Below are 16,930 nucleotides of genomic sequence, written 5' to 3' on the forward strand. Positions count from 1 at the left end.
ATCAACTAACCATGTAAGCATGTATGCATGCCAATAACCAGAGTTTAAATGCTTTCTGTAATATCAATATAGACATATAGGCTATTTGCGAAAGTCAAAGCAAAGTAAGTTCTACATCAGTATCTGTTTTTTGGTAACTTGTATGAAAGTTTAATTATGCCACTGATTCAGTTTTAGCACATTATCTCTCTCTAAAAGGGTGTCTTGTCAGTGCGCTCTTAAGGTTTGGAAAAGGAAAAAAAAAAAAAACATCAGAAAGTTATAGTGCTTAGTATTTTATTTTCCTGAAGACGAATTTCGTACAATAAAACATTCCATCACAATCCAAATGAAAATCCACCCTAAGAGAATTCACCTACTGTGTAAACCTATGATCTTGGTTTAAACATTTCTTGTTTTGAACTGTTCTCTTCCAAAGCTGGAAACCAGAAGTCCATATGTTATTAAAATGTAATTATACAATTATAATATGACAACAAAAGGTAAACTTCCTTCTTGTTTGTGACTTTCCTCTGAGTGCAGCCTAGAAGTTGGATACTTGGTCCATCATTATTTAACCATTCAGTGTTCAAGGTACAGCTCCAGCATTTGCCTCTTAATCACATTATGGGCTTTGCTTCTTGTTTTGAGGTTTGGAAGAGAGCGGCTCAGCTGATCACAGGATTAACTAGAAAGCAACTTCCACTTAAGTCCCAAAAATGTCCCACACACATCAGGTACGCAAACATCGATGAATACAAAAACAACCAGCAAAATATTCTAGTAGCCACTGTCTCTATATAACAGTAAATTTAAAACGTGATGAGAAAATAAACCAAGTTATACTTGTGTAATGCTTTAGTAATTGTTAGTTGGCTATTGAAACGACATGATAGCATGGTTAATTTATATTACACCACTTCCCAACACCTTTGCCGGCCTAACGCTGAAACGACTACGTAGCATATGAAAGTGCAGACATTTACTGAGCATGCACTTGTTTAACTGTAGAATATGCAGTTATTGAAGCAGACGCTGCACCTGTCATTACTATTTATCCCTCTGCCTGTGTCCCATCTATCTACAGCATGTTTCAACCCTTTAAATACTGTTTCTGTTTGAGGTAAAGTAACCGCTTTAGCAGTTCAGCCAGACTTTGTCTTTTAGCCTTGCCACAGAGGGAAACCATTGCATAATAAAACCATGAAAGCAGTCTCCATAGGACAATACATATACACATTCTCCTACAATATGGAGCCATCCATAATCGCTGCCACAGTCGCCTATCTGTAATAGCATTTTCTGAGAAAGAAAATTTACAGTATCGCACATTTTCTGCCAACAGAGCCTAAACAGACTCTGCTATGAGTCCCTGTCATCCCAGCATCCTACAGGAGCTCTTATATTGCTTCTACATCATCAGCAAGTGACCATCTGCAAGGTCGCATAGTCCTCAATTACATTTAAATAATCTAGTGGTGTCACAACATCAATAGATATTGGATATTGCATGATCAGCAAACTGCTAGAACACAGCAATGAAGGCTTTTTATCCCTATATACCTGGCTGATAATGCAAGTAGATTTCAGGTTTAATTTGACTGCAATAATTGAACGTTATTATATTTGTCAAAAAAGGGCCAGGCGTGCAGACTGAAGACAGTTTTTCAGTCAAGTATCCGCATTAAGTCTGCTTTGTGTTTCTGTAGTCATCAGGAGTTTTGTCAAAAAGGCCCCAAAGCCTGAGTGAAACACACACGTCAGTACGTCCTTGTGCATCCTCTTGAGCTCTGTGCAGCTCGATGAGCCACCAGCACACAAAGAGTCAACAACCAGACTCGAGTCTAACCTGTCATCCCTGAAGTTTTTCAGCCTTTGGAGCCGCTTTGACATGCACGTCAGAGTTTCTATTCATAGTTCCTGTTTCTGTGTGTGTCGGTGTGTGACCAGCGGCAGTGGATGAGATGGAAAATCGTTTACAGTCTCAGCAGATCCCTTTGACTCTTATCAAGTTAATCACCAAATATCAGCAGTGCCATAAAAGAACTTGGTTGTGGATTTTTCCATAATAATGAGATGGGCACTAATAAAAAGACCATTACATGACCATTCTTTTTCCAATTTGTACATACTTAACACTATTATATACCATAGAAATATATAAATACTATAAAATGTCTCTTTTTTTCCATATGATGAGCAAGCATTGGCATGCTACTTGATTCCAACAAGCTCTATTTTTGCCCTAGTCATAAAATCAGTACACTGCAGGACAGAGACAAGGGTTTAGCAACTTTGTGTAGCTGTAAATGTAAAAAGGCTAAACAGGAAGTTGTAATTTGGCTATTGATGCTGTGTATCTTTTTGAAATTCAGTACTGCTCAAATTGGCTAAGTGGCAAAGAGGTGAAAATAAAAATCTATGGAGCTGAATCTGAGGAGCTTGGAACTGTGTAACAGTCGTATCTGAAGCTAAGTGAGGCCAGTCTGGTAAGGTATACTTCCCTTTTCACAAATTCACTGTCTGCTCTGAACACACTCCTTCCGAGGTCGGCTCGTCAGGGGAGTTTATCATCTGTCTTGAAGGGTAAACCATACTGGTGCGGGACGGTTGAGTGATGAGTGTGTGCAGACGGGAGTGGCCATCACGATGGTGGGGCGTTCTGGTTCTGGTATATAGATGCCTTGTCCTTTAACAGGGCCAGACATAGATGACAGCTCCAGCTCCCTGAGTGCAAAAATAACAGAGCAAGAGCTATTAGAATTAAGAGAGGCTAAGTTTTATCCTGTATAACCATGAGCCTCAAGTGGTCCATTTTGAGCCTCAATACTTTTTTGGAACTCAAATAAATGTGTATGCAGCTCTAGGCGTCAAAAACCAAAATTCCATTCCATTCCGTTTATTTATTATTTGAAGTAAACAGTACCTGATTTTAATATACATTTTTCCATTTTTAGACTATTTCAACGATCTTAAACACATGCTTGTGTTTAGGAAACATTTCAGAACTATTTTCATTTTGTGAAAAACAACTGACTTGGTGTTGTTACTCGGGTATCCAAAATTTCCAAATGGTATCCAACTCCTCCAACAACAAGCTAATACATTTTCAAAAGCTACAGAGGATATAGAATCAATACAAACAGTCAGTACCGGTACCTTCAGTGCTTTAAGCAACACAAGCAGACAAATTCAGTGTTGTCTGACTCAAGGCTTTCAGGGTCTGATAAATGTTGTACAAGCTTGGCTCACTGGGGGGAAAAGATTGATGTTACAAGTCTTCTTTCTCCTTTGCTCAGCCTTGAAAAGACAAAAATATGTGGGATATTTTTGGCTTTTCAAACTGCACAGTCCTAGTTCTACACCGCTGTCACAAACATTTTCTCCCTGGTATACTTTGCTCAGTTTTGACTTTGGTTTTAACCCTTCACCTGAGATCCAGCTCTCTCAGATATATATTGATTATTGCCTACTAAGCTGAACATCATTCCTGTCATGCGGTGAACTTACCTTCTGGAGGTTCAGACATTGGTGGGTTGAGACAGTACATGTGATAGCCTCTATCACAGTCGTCACAGAACAGAAGCTGATCCTGGAAGAAATTAGATGACAAAAACACTTAGGCCCTCCGCCCAGACAACCTCGCTCCTAACCCAGTGGTTAGCATATAATAACAGCATGTAGGTAAACTCACGTCATTCTCTGAGGTGCCACACATGTTGCAGCACTTGCACTCTATGCACTGCCAACGGTACGTCTTCACAGCGGCCATCATTACAGGAGTGAACTGCAGGCAAGACGGGTGGCCTGCATAGAGGAAGATTGTTTTATCTAATACTTATTTTGCCACAAATTTTCCCACTCTTAAATCTGCATAGTAAATGTTTTTTCTCCTATCCTATTGCTACTCTGTTTCAGCATCCATATATCTAGAACATACCTGAGCGTCCACAGTCAGAGCAGGACACCAGCTCCTCCGACTGACCAGTCTTGTGATTGGTTTTGGAGTCACCCAGGCAGAAATCACAGTAATTATTAGGCAACGCGAGACCATCTGGGCCTTTCTTGGGAGCTGAGAAGCAGGATGAAAACACCCAGAGAGCATCAGTGCACAGTAACCCAAAACTCAAACAAGGCAACACGCACGACTGTCCAGGTGTCCAGTGACCCCAGCAGATTTAAAATTAAATCTCTGATTCGACCCCTGAGTGCCCGTCACCTACTTTTAGGCTCCTCGGGCAGCGGGAGGGCGGGCTCGTTGATCTCCATCTCCTCCTTCTCCTCACCCTCCTCCTCAGCCAGGTGGGAGTGGGCGTAGTGGTAGCTCAGGCCGGGACGGTTCTTGTAGCGCTTCCCACAGACTGCCACCAACACCAGAAACACAACATGTATGAAAACAACGAAAGCATGAGTAGCGTCCATGTTATACAAAGTCGGTGGTGAAAGGAGGGTGACTAATGGAAATGATGACTAGTTTTTTTTCTGGCACTAGCATGGCATTTTTCCCTTCTAACCAAAATATACTAGTAGCACTGCTGAGAGTAACAGAAACACTTGCCATGATTGTATCTTTTCTACCATCCAGATTGTCGAGTCTTAAATGAGGATACAAGGTCTTCAGATAGTCTCGTTGAAATGACCAAAGCCCTGCAGTTTCCTACTTAAAACATACTTTCATTTGTACATGAGCTGTGTCTATTCAAACATTTAACTACAACTTCTGGAAAACAGTCCCACTCTAATTACCAATAAGTAATCTGTCAGTATTTTTTTAGCGCCAGCGGCTAAGATATCCTTAACAGTTCATTTATACAGACTGTAACCACTATACAGACAAGAACAACCAGATGTTATAATATGTTCTACACCTTAAGACTCTGACACGGTGCTTCAATTTAATCACTTAAATTGCTTTGATGTGGTGAAGTGATGACGTGTGACGCACTGAGGAGATCGCTTAAGAACCCAAAATGTCGCTGTGGTCTCCCACTTTTTGTTTTATATCAAGATCAGCACAATGACTAAAATGAGAGAAGGTAAAGATGAATACGTTTGGGAATAGAACATGCTGTACATCGTCACATCCTCTGTGGTAACTAATGTATTTAAACACAGCACGATAACATCTCAACCACTCATAATACCACACATCTGCAGTTAGGAAATGAGACACTGAGTAACTGCAGAGGTGTGTGATCTTTATGACACTAGTTTTTAAAGTCTTCAATTTAAGACAAGTGGCTGGCACAAAGTACCTCAGCAGTGTTTTACAAATGATGAAATAAAATACATGGAGAAATGTACTTGTTTCATCTCATTTCAGTTCCCACATCCAACTCTTTCAAAATTCCATTTGAGTGTACATGACTTCTGTAGATGGGCACTTAAATAAATAACAATAGCTCCATACTGCTTTGAATATTAATGTTTTTTTATCTCAATTTTTATTCTGTTAATCAGAGATGTGAGAGAAGCCAGTGGGTTTGTGTGAAGAGGATTTACTGACTTTAGGGGAGGACAAAGATGCCACTGTGTGCAGCCGTTGTCACAGGGGGTGTGCAAGGTTTGTCATAAGATAACATCCAAAGACAAAATACTTCTTCTTTCACTTCCATAATTTCTCTCATTTTCATTTCCTCAAAGGCTAGTGTCCCGTTTCTCCCAACTGTCATCTAAAGGAGTGATTACTCTATGCAGCAGTTTTCTCCAGAGCATCCTGGTTATAGTCACATGCTGAGTGATTGCATACAGAGGCAGAAAGATGTGAGAAAAATTCCCCATAGGTCAAACAGGCATTAAACTGACTCAAAACCAAAAGCAGAGGCAGTTCACTCTAAAACGTAAGACATGGAATGAGACGTCACGGGGTGCAGAGGTGGTGAAAAAGAAAAGAAAAACTGAAATGCAGTCAAATTGCACACATTAAGTAGCAAGACAAAAGACAAAGCACAGAGAGAAAAAAAAACAGCAGCAGGAACCAGCTTCTAGTTTATCTAATTCTGTGGGGAGTTCAAGGCCAGATTGAGGGGAAAAAATTACTTTCATGGGCCACAGCTTATCTTCAGTAGGCTAGGATGGCTCATATCTTTGGCTGATTACAGACTACAGTTTAATTAGGGTGTATAATAACATGGTTTTGACCTTTTCTAAATCTAGTTAATTACGTTTAAGTAAATGGTGTAGAACAAAACATTTCCCCTATGAACTGAACTACACAAAGGGCAAATCTACGTGGTAACAGACAAAAAATAAAAACAGGCAGTGAAGACAAAAGACAAGGCAGACTGGGGTAAAAAGGAATGAAAGAAATATACCTCTTTCAGAAGGTTTTGAAATATGCTTTTGTTTGATAGTGTCTGAAAGAGAGAAGAGAAGGAGAAGAGAGCACAGACAGAGACTCAGAGAAATAGGCTCATAGACTGACTGAGGATCAGTCAGTCAAGTCAGTGCTGCCCTACTGAGAACCACAGCTGAAAGTGAAAATGCTTCACAAAAGAGGAAAAAACACATCAAGCAGTACAGATACACAGTTTGACAAAACCAAAGAAGTGGAAGAAACACCCCTTTCCCTCCCGCCCATGGAAAGATTTGAAATGCAAGTATAAGAAATGTTTGAGATTGTAATGACAAACAAAGGCATATGGCTAAGCCTAGCTTCATAGATAATCAGAAACAGGAAGTCTAAGAGAGAGCAGAAAGAAGATGGAATACAAAGAAGAACATCAAGAGAAAAGGGAGAGGATGTAAAGGAAGGTGATAAAGAATGAGGACTGGGTCTTGCTTGATTAGATAACATTACAGCTATTAACATCTGCAGTGACCCTCTACTCCGACCTGAGTTTACATGCTCTACTCTCCCCCATCAGGACTCACTGTCACAGGCGTACGGCTTGTCTCTGTCCTCCAGTGCTGCTGTATCCAGCTTCTTCCTGCTGCTGCCCACTCCTCGACCCTGAAGACAGAGGCATCATTCGACTTTGATTATATATATATATCACGTGTATACACTGGTTACTTATTAAAAGTGTTTGAGTTAGAGTTGAGTGATGTGTAAAACATCTACTTCGTGGAAATCAAATTAGTATAAAGTGGACAAAAAGATTATATTAAGTTAATTTAAATGTAACACAGATAATTGCTGCTATATGAGCTGCCTTGAAGTAAATGGACTCTGGCTATCTTGTAGCACATCTAGAGATCACATCTATGAGAGGAACAGACTGAAAAAAGATTCTGCGCACTGATCTGAGCTCTCGGTTTGTGTTTGTTGAAGAGCTATTATCTTTGGCTACAAGATGTGAGGCCCACTTTACTCAGTCTGTCCCTGCTGGGGAGCTAACGCTAGCTAGCCAGCTGTCTGCAGATAACAGACTGATGTCCTGTCAACACAAACAATGCAGACAAATTAGTGAGAACTTTCAGTTTCTGGTCTGTCTGTGTTTAAAGTGATCACGTCATGTCTGTACTTAGTTGAATCATCAGCTACTGACAGTCCATGTACAGCTGTATGGGATAGCATTTATTCTTTAAAATATGAATAATGGCGAAGCAGTGCAGGTTTTTTCTTGCTCAACTGCTTTGCTCATATAGGCCTAAAAAAAATATGTATCATGATTAAGTCATTTTGCATTTGCCAAGGAAAATAAATCTTTGTATACAGTTTTATATCCAGGAAATATGTTTAAATTTATAATGTGTATTTAACACAATTTTATATTCAAGTAAATGCTGTTCACTTGTTGAATATACAAGAAATTTAAGTTCACTGGATAAAGTCTGAGAAGCGCTTCACTCAACACTGGTATTTACCTGATGTAACTGAATCTGACTGAACCTTGTGAATCGAAATCAGTGCCGATGTCCAGCCCTAATCAACAGACAGGCTGAGACACACACACAGAGTCGGGGCAAACATATGAGAAGGTGCATTTATGTCCGAGGCAATTATTTACCTTCCCTTTCCCTTTGCCTCTTCTTTTAGGTGTGTCTTCCTCATAGTCTTCATCATCTAGGTCATCTAGGAAGTCATCTGGCTCTAGGATTCTCTGTGTTGAGGCGATGAGAAAATGAGGCAAATTAACTGGAGTGGGAAATATTTTCATTGACTGCAAACATCTCTTATGCCTTATGCTGAGAACAAGAACCTTTCTAATCCGAGCTGCTGGGTTCAGGCCTCCAGTGTAGTCACTCATGTTGGAATCCTCTTCGGACCCTCGGAGCTCAGTGGTCGTCCTTTTCTCCAAGGACTCCCCCTTCAGCAGAGCCTCCAGGCTGCTGCCATCTGACGACAACAGAGCGTCCTTCTTCACACCTAAATCTAGCTCTATGAATAAAATATACAGATTCAAGCACAGGAACAAAACATGCATTATTATATTCTACAAAAACATGAAGCGCTGCTTCTCATGAGACTGACGGATTCAAATATGAAATGTTCACATTAATAATTTTTTACTAGCCCATAAAACATACATCATAGATGAGTTATTTTTTCATTTCAGCAGTGTGAAATCTCACAGTTTTTCTTACACGCCTGGAAAGCATAGCGTTTTATAGCTTTTTCTTTAACATGGTAAAAATGGAAATGAGCTGGGCTGAGCTGAATGCTGTGGTGGTACCTGACTTGACGGGGGGGAAGATAAGCCGAGGGTCCTCTGGAGGATGAGATCGCCGTTTCTTCCTCCACCTCCTGGATGGGTAGGTGTAGAGCTGCCCTGGAGCCATGCCTGAGGGACATCAGAACAGATTCATCTACATAACACAGAATATTTAAATACAAAACTTGTCGGCTCTATCACAAACAACTAACATTAAGGCTACATTTGTCATCTGTTTTGTTTTCTGCCATTTTCTCCCCATCATTTCCCTCTCACCTATTTGCCCAATTCTTAAATCTTTCAAAAACACATCTGGAGATTAATAATTATCTCATGTAAACTTACTGTTTAGGTTTTAGCCTTAGGAAACATTTCAGCAAACACGTTTCATGTCTCACCTGGTCCCCTGTGTCTCTTTTCCATCCAAATGTAGCAGTTGCTCTGAGCCACACCGGTCTGAGAGTCGAGGAACGGCATTCGGACGCTCCTCTCCGCACAGAGCCTGGCATTGTAGTTGTGACATTGCTCCATAGCATCTCTGTAGTACTGCTCTCCAAGCCTGTCAGAACAAAACCAGAGTCACATGCTGGTTATTAGGTGTCAGTTTGTTGTTTTTCTTTGTTGCCACCTTAGAAAAAAACCCAGCTCCCTCACTAGACAATGTCTCTGCACTTCAAAACTAAATCATTTGTCAGAGTGCCACAGCAGGTGCTCTTTTGTTGGTACATCAACAACAAAAAGCTTGGTAGTCAGCACAGGCAGAAGTGTGCAGTGTTTAAATCATAAATACACTCTAACAGAGTGTGTTTTTTGTTTATTCCCTTTTGGGATAGCTAAAGGCTGTGTGACGAGGGGGCTCATGACAAAGACCTCATTGCTTCTTCAAATCCCCGACTCTCTGGTCATCCACCAGCTGCAACCACTGAGGCTGTCAGGACGCCCTGGAGCAAGGCACTTTACTGTTTAACTACAGAAACATTAGTTGCAGCGGAGCAGTCAAATCTATTGAGAACAATGTGGGTGTACTGTGTGGTTCTTTGAAGGTTTAAAGCAGCTGTTCACAGACTTAAAACTTTAATGAATGATCTCATTATTCATTTCTTGTAAGGACCCAAGAATTCTGTTTAAAGTTGTAAATCTGTCTCTGTCCTTGCCGCTATTTGACCAATACTAAACCAGAAAGGGTGGCTCTCTTCATGGAAGATAGTGAGGGTTTCTAACTAAAAACCGACCAGAAATGTGACCCCATGCACAATGAGGCCCAGAAGTGTGGTGACAGACTTTTGGATCCCACTGTATCCTCATTTCAATGCCATAAATATTAATTTCTAGATTATTTTTTGTATTGTTTTATGAGGGCTTATTTTGAAGATAGTGTAGTTTAAATTTCTTAGCAAGCGTTTAATAATGAGTTGGCAAAAAGTAATTTGAGGAGAGGTTAACAAAGTAAAGTTTGGCAGAAACTGATATAAATCTACCTGTCAGGTAAGTCCCACGTTCTCATATCATACTGTGGTTACTAAGGGCTTACCCATTTGCTTATAAAAACGTTAAAAGCATCAACAACCTGGACGCCCACGCAAAATGAAGAGAGCGGAAATGGAAGCACGTTTTAAAACAACCGGGGATGGGTCACTGAAAACTTTAACTCTACAGTTCCGAAGAGTAACAGCATCCGAGTTAGAAATGTGGTAGCTACAGTGGCTATAACCCCGGGGTCTCGGGATGAAAGGAGTGATCTTCAAGGCCAGCTTTCATTCATTCTGAACTAGTTGGCCAGTCGCTCCAGCCTGCGCTAACAGCGTTGGCCACAACTACACTCTCTTTAGCTTGTTAGCGTGCGAGCCACCTAGCTGCGGTACTTAACTGACGTTAACACGGCGGTAAATGTTTGGTAAGAAAGACACAACAGGTGACCACAATATATCTATAAACACATTTATGATCAACCCGACTCATGTTCTATCGCACACGCTCGTTAGTCCTGTTTCAGAAACGTCAACTGCGTGTCTGCTAACTTACACTTCCATACCAGGATGTGAACAGACACGACGGTTCCGACAGCTTCGGCTAACCTCACTAAGTCACTGGAAAGATGGCTAAGCTAGCTAGCGACACGGTCGGCGGCGATAAGAGACAGCCGCTACGGTGTGACCGCGGCGTTTGTCAACCAGCCGGGAGTAAGGTATGAAGAAAAGTCCAACACTTACAGTTTGACAACATTCTCAACAACAGCTGCCATCTTGCTTTAATACACGGGGAAAGTGGCTGCGGGTAATGTGTGCCCTCTGTGAAGACTTGTAGGCAGATTGAGCAGGAACATGATGCGTAGCACCCCCCAGTGGTGTCATTTTGCCATTGCCAGAGTCTCGCCACACAAAGCTACAACTCTCAGCCCAACAACAAAGCAAATAAATAAATAAAAATAAAATAAAAATAATGAGGTAAAAGCCTGATTAGATTTTTTGACACCCTCCTCCTTTTAGCAGATTTTCAAAGCGTTCACCACTTGAATATTGTTGTTGAAATGAGTGAATTTTATAATACATTGTACCTTATCAACTTCCACTCTTGTGTGGAAATGAAAATAAAAAATAATAAATACAGACTCTAAAGTAAAATAATAAGTACATACAATATCACAATAAACATTTCCTGCCCAGGAACTTCAGTTTATCCTGCTGAACATGACAGACAGAACATTAAAACAATCCATTAGTGATCTCTGCAGCCTCTCAGCTGTTATCAAATTACAATCAATACAGGACAAGGCTGCACTGCCATAGATTTTCTGTTCATCTCTGGAAATTTGTCTTTGTTGTCTTCATGTAGCTACCACCAAATTCATCAGCAAATACACATGGCTCATTTAAAAAGTTTCATTGTGAATGTAAACATTTGCTTTTACTGTTTTTATTATTTGTTGATTTTCTCTTCCTGTTGTTACTTGAATTTTATATTTAAATCCATTGTACAGACTGAGTTTAACTGCTGCTCCTTCAGTACCCCTACACTTTTTCATTATTAACTGACATCATTTAATCTTGCTGGGTCATTACTTTCTGAGGTCTTAGACCGCCACCCTCATTTTTCAGTCTTCAGTAGAGAGATTATAACCACAGATTCTCTAAACAACTCTCACTGAGAGTTTGCTCTGCTTTTCAGATGATGACATCCTTCCCAGCGTCTGCTGATGCACCATAAACCTGCTGTATATTAGTCATTGCTCAATCATCCTTGACCTCATTTACTGCAGTTGAATCATTAATTCACTCTTAATGACAGCACTGCAGCAGCTATGTTTCCCAGATCCTCTGCACTCATACTGCAAGAGCTGTATTTTACATGTAGGCTACTGTAGTGATATGTGAACACAATCATTCGGCTCTTATCAAGAATATTTTAGTTTTTTTATTTTCAAATTACAGACCCATTTTAAAATGTGACAGCTTAAAAGAATGTTTTATGGATTGTTTTGCAACAACAGATGTACTGATGGGTGACAAAATAAAGGAAAAACAGACGCCCTGTGTTTTATTAATGTGTTAAGACCCCACCAGCCACTAGATCAGCTTCAGTGCTCCTTTGCTTGTTGGAGAAATGAAACTTAACTTTTCAACATAATTCCTCATTTGGTGTTTTGATTATTCAAATAAGCTGAAGAAACGCCCTGATCAGCAGCCTGTAACGGAGATAGTCTGCATTTTGCTTGCATTTTTAAAGAGGAACTCAGGGCTACCCAAGAGGCTCTGTTTTCTTGTCATAGAGAGTACTTCTTAGCCCAGTGAAAAAGTTATATGAGACCTTTTGTGGTTCTGGATTGAGCTTTCCAAAGTAGGAAAAAATAACCCTGATGATGTTGTCAGGGTTATTTGGGTCTCAAGGCTTAACGTTTTAATAGAAAGCCTAGGTTAACAAACTGTAGATGGGGGGTTTTAAAAATAAGGCCATTTAGGAGACAAGGGTCTACTGAAAGCTGCTTCTGAGTTGCAGTATGGGAAATGTAGGATCCAACATTTTTTATCTTGACTGATGCTACGATAAAAATTAGGTTATCCCTGAGCATTCATTTTTAATCTGGCCTTTGTGAGTTCCCCAACTTTATGGAAGCACAATACACCCCAGTTCTAATTTCAGTTGGCATGCCACCCCAAAATGACCTTTAGCACAGCATTGTTCTGAAAAATGTTGCTGATAACAATACACTTTTCTGTTTTTGACCATATATAATCAAGATTACATGACTGAACAGTTTGTTCATTGATAAAAAGACTGAATTTTATTTAATTAAAATATCCCAACTTCTCTCCGGAGCACCTAATAGAATAAACGCATCAGAGCGGTGGTCAACCTTTCTCAACATAAAAAACCCCCAACAACATCATGTTTTTGATTAAACCATGATTTATTATTCCTAATATTAGATGTAGATACACAAGTCAACAAACATTATTTTCGATTTGTAATGAAAATGCTCCACAGCACACTGACATCGTGTGGAAGGGTCTGGTATTACAGACACGTACCTGAAAATGGACAGCAGTTATAATTTTTGCAATAAGTTGCATTAGTAACAGTAGTAGTAATAGTAACAACAGTAGCAATAATGATAATAATAGCAATTAATAATAGTGGTGGTATTAACAACTCTGAATTACAGAGGAAGGAACAGACATTCGTCAAAAGTAATGAGAAATGAAGGTAGTCGGACAGGCTTATCAAATGCTGCAAGACAGACCACTAGATGAAAAAATACAAGCTCCCTCTAGACAGCAAATATCCTGCCTTCTTCTAAAAAAGGAAGCTCAAATATTCATCAGTCTGTTTCACTCATATCTAATACTCAACAAGTAAAAGTTTTTTTTTTTCTTCATTACGTACTCCATTGTCACAAGTACTCTCATAACAAAAAACCCATCTCTTTGACATCAATAACACATACTTTCTATGTTCTGGTCAAAGCTCACCAGTAGCACAAAGTTATTTTAAAAGGATGCATTATGCAACATCGAATCACAGCCAGCTGAGGACATTTCCACAAGACTGGATTGCCAGGGTCATTCTGCATTAAATATACAGTACAGTATCAATGTGTGAGTGTGTTGAAAGAGAGAGAGCTCGTGTACAGTATGTCAAGTATGAGAAATATTTTTGCTTCACATGACCAATTTGGCCAAACTAATTTGAATCATCACACATTCAAATGAGCTGATAAGAAAATACACTGTGTGACCTTTATACTTGAACTCCCTAACATCGACTGGATGCTGTGCCTGATGTCCAGGGCAGAGAAAAGGTAGCAATAGTCACTAAAACAGCTCGTCCACTGGGGAAGAAAAAGAATGACACCTCCATTTAAAATTGTGCACAATGTATGTTAACTGTGTCGGCTCACTTATGTATGCAATGACCCTATTAACCTGGTTAGCCTTTAGGTTGAGGCTGCTTAATCTAGGCTGAAACTAGGAGTTCTGTCACATCCCCAGGATGCAAAGTCCCACTGACAGAGACAAGGCAAGTTTGATAAAGTTTGGAGCGGTTGCTTTTAAATGAACCCAGTTCAATAGTCTCAAAGTGGATCTTCAGATACTTTGGAGAATGTCTGATTTGAGCAGTGGTTCCACATTCATCTGGGACTGGAAAATAAGGCCAACTTGTTTAAACTGCAACCAAATGCAAGTTTACTTCCAGCTGTTTGTGTTACCACAACAGTTTGGTGTGACATTCCTGCAAACTAGTCAGCCCTCTAAGGCATGGTACACACATCCAGTACCAGCTTTAAAGAGTTACTTTCAAGAGTCCTGGTCAATATGATAAATTACAAATAATTGATTACCTGCAACCTACCTATAAGATAATCCATGAAACTCTTGAATTCAGATTTCTTGTCCAGTAACTTCCTGCTGCATTTTGGCAGTTACTAAAGGCAAATTAACACTTGAGTTTAAGTGACTGACTATAGTAAGAGTTACCAACCAATCCAATGGCCTCAATATATTTATATAAAATTGCGCTACTGCCTACAATCTCAGAATATACTGTTAATGTCCTTTTCTTTTCAAACATGTACAGTATTTGAGGAAATTAATGAACATATATCTTTTAAAAATTATATTAACTATATTAGATTGCCATTATCTTGTTTTAGATAATTGTTAACGCCAATTACATATATTAGTTGCTCTCCAACCCTGAATATGAAGTGGTCTCATGTTTTCAGAGTACATCGACACAGAAGAGAACAGATGAGGAGACACATACAAGTATAAACCTACATGAAGTCATGCCACATACGCAAGAGCACAAAGCTCGTCTAAGAGAGAATTTTCCCTCTCTGTCACCGCCAGTGAGCAGAGCTTTCCATGGTTTCTGTTAATTCATATTGTACCTGCAAACATAATCCACTGACATACATTAGATCATTGCCACAGGGCACATTTTAAACATTCTTATCCTTGTACTACAAAAGCCTCCTTTAAGATTGTTTGAATGGAAGGTGGGTTTGTAAAAAGGGTTGTGTGTGTCTGTTGTGGGTTCAAGTAAGGCTCAGTACACCTCTCTGTCAGGTAGCACATAAAGCGCATCCTTCACTACCTCTTCAATCTCACTTCCACACCCCTCACTTCACCTGTAATGAGACCTGTCAGCTGTCCATCTGTCCTGCTCACGTGTGCTTCAGCTTTTTATCTACAAACTGCTCCACGCCTTCACATCAGGAGGTGGAGAGAGAACAGAAATTGCTATTAGAAGACTGGAACAGAAATAATGAAACCGTCTTGAGGAACTTCATTGGTAACATCATCTTACATATAATAAAAACCAAAAGCAAAGAAAAGCTAATTTTACCAAATCATTCCAGTAATATTACTTTGAGTCTGTGTCTGGTTTTCGTCTGCATTTGCGTACCGAAAAGCAGCATCCACCTGGCCACGTCTGATTATGAATTACACAAACGTGCAAAATCCACAGCACCACAACTCACACACACACGCACACACACGCACACACTCTAGAAAACTAATCTTCTCTGCTTTGTACAGAAAAAAAGAACGTTGAAAATTAAGCAGGAAAGATCACGCAAAAGAAATAATCAAGTACAGGCAAAATAAAAAATAAAACCACTTATTTATATATATATATATATATATATATATATATATATATATGTGTGTGTGTGTGTGTGTGTGTGTGTGTGTGTGTGTGTGTGTATAAAATTTTAAAATTAAAAGTTAATAAAATTTTCCCAATGAAACTTGTGATCACTTACTGCACACTATTAAAATTTAAAGAGCTTTATTTTTTTCTCAAAACACTCAATTAACTGTCTTTCCTAAACAAAAAAAAGAAGAGAGAAACAAAATAATACATACAAGGGCAAGCCCAACATTCTCCACTAGTTTAACCAAATTTATTTCTCTCCACAACATGAATCAAGATTATCTACTGTCAAATTAATTAGTTTGTTTTCTCAAACCAGCAATAGCAAAAGATAAATAATAATGATAATAATAATAATAATTATAGCAATAATATTGGTCAGGTTAATAACATCAATACCAAGAACAGAAAAAAAGACTGATGTGATGCTTCCCAAAAAGAGAGAGAGAGCTTGTACATGGGGGAATTAAAACCAGAGTGCACCACAGTAGAAAGCCAGCATCCAGTGTTTTATTAGTGACACAGCATCAAAATGGCTCTGCTAGTCAAGACTCACTGAAGAGAAAAGATTCATGTTGAAGAGGAGCCAATTTGGTGGACTGGAACTGAACTGGGCCAGGATCCCTGGTAACGACAACCAGACCTGTTACTGACTAATAAGCTCTGCTGATCGCCTTTGGATGAGGGATTTCATTGTTGGGTGCAGTTAAATGTGAAATATGGATTGGGTAAACAAAAAAGTAAATGACAGATAAAACCAGCGAGGGAGAGAATCCAAGAGAAAGAAAAGAAACAAAGTTCTCTGTATGCCACATACAGTAGCTGTCGACAAATTCCTTGGGGCCTGCACTGAGAGCAGTATGTTTGTGTGACCTGTTTGTACTTTCCTTTCTGCCTGCCTCACTTGGTTGAGATTTGACAAATGTAGTTTTCATCAATGAAGTGTTCTATTTCTTCTTGCCAAAAAAGCTGAACCTCTTCTCGCGATCCTTCTCTTTCCCCTCTTTGTTGCGCATGGTAACACCTCCTGCATCACCTGAACTGGGGGAGATGGGAGGCATTGTCATGGCACGGCTGAGGGCCCTTGGACCTCCAGGCGAGTCTCCTGATCCTGTTGGAATGGAACCGAGGATGGACCGGATCCAGGAACTCATTTCCGCCTTTAGACAGACAAAAGATATTATACTTCAGGCAGA

At 39.7% G+C, this 16,930-nt stretch overlaps 2 protein-coding genes and 1 long non-coding RNA gene across 7 annotated transcripts in view; 1 reads left to right on the top strand and 2 right to left on the bottom strand.

The window, feature by feature from the left end:
- Nucleotides 1-259: 259 nt before the first annotated feature.
- On the bottom strand, nucleotides 260-10,915 carry dpf2 (double PHD fingers 2). Of its 3 annotated transcripts, none has more exons than XM_018691322.2 (12): nucleotides 10,787-10,915; nucleotides 8,975-9,135; nucleotides 8,598-8,705; nucleotides 8,124-8,302; nucleotides 7,932-8,024; nucleotides 6,853-6,931; nucleotides 6,294-6,335; nucleotides 4,203-4,340; nucleotides 3,920-4,051; nucleotides 3,674-3,786; nucleotides 3,490-3,571; nucleotides 260-2,706 (listed from the first exon to the last, which is right to left on the bottom strand). In XM_018691322.2, exons 1-12 carry the CDS (start codon nucleotides 10,816-10,818, stop codon nucleotides 2,624-2,626), a joined length of 1,242 nt encoding a protein of 413 aa, XP_018546838.1. In that variant the 5' UTR covers nucleotides 10,819-10,915; the 3' UTR covers nucleotides 260-2,623. The 3 variants fall into 3 exon arrangements, with proteins under 3 accessions (XP_018546838.1, XP_050934564.1, XP_018546837.1); XM_051078607.1 differs by lacking the exon at nucleotides 10,787-10,915 and adding an exon at nucleotides 10,599-10,720; XM_018691321.2 differs by lacking the exon at nucleotides 6,294-6,335.
- LOC127143691 (uncharacterized) lies at nucleotides 9,149-15,960 on the top strand. Its single transcript, XR_007815273.1, has 3 exons — nucleotides 9,149-10,470; nucleotides 10,612-10,761; nucleotides 11,742-15,960. It is a non-coding gene; the product is annotated as an uncharacterized LOC127143691 (long non-coding RNA).
- LOC108893349 (spectrin beta chain, non-erythrocytic 1) overlaps nucleotides 15,853-16,930 on the bottom strand; it is a 49,612-nt gene continuing 48,534 nt past the window's right edge. For all 3 annotated transcript variants that reach the window (XM_018691312.2, XM_018691315.2, XM_018691316.2), the window contains one exon: nucleotides 15,853-16,894. In XM_018691312.2, the coding sequence (XP_018546828.1) occupies nucleotides 16,682-16,894 (213 nt within the window). In that variant the 3' untranslated portion in view covers nucleotides 15,853-16,681. The remainder of the gene's footprint in view (nucleotides 16,895-16,930) is intronic.

The sequence above is a fragment of the Lates calcarifer genome, linkage group LG20 (assembly GCF_001640805.2).
Source record: "Lates calcarifer isolate ASB-BC8 linkage group LG20, TLL_Latcal_v3, whole genome shotgun sequence".
NCBI classification, from domain to species: domain Eukaryota; kingdom Metazoa; phylum Chordata; class Actinopteri; family Centropomidae; genus Lates; species Lates calcarifer.

Bases quoted from the DNA above. Each gene is read 5' to 3' on its own strand.
- dpf2 (XM_018691322.2), bottom strand. From the start codon at position 10,818: ATGGCAGCTGTTGTTGAGAATGTTGTCAAACT. The intron at 8,706-8,974 runs GTGAGACATGAA...GATGTCCCTCAG, and splicing joins AAAGAGACACAGGGGACCAG to GCATGGCTCCAGGGCAGCTC. The intron at 8,025-8,123 runs GTTCTTGTTCTC...GCCTCAACACAG, and splicing joins CAGCAGCTCGGATTAGAAAG to AGAATCCTAGAGCCAGATGA.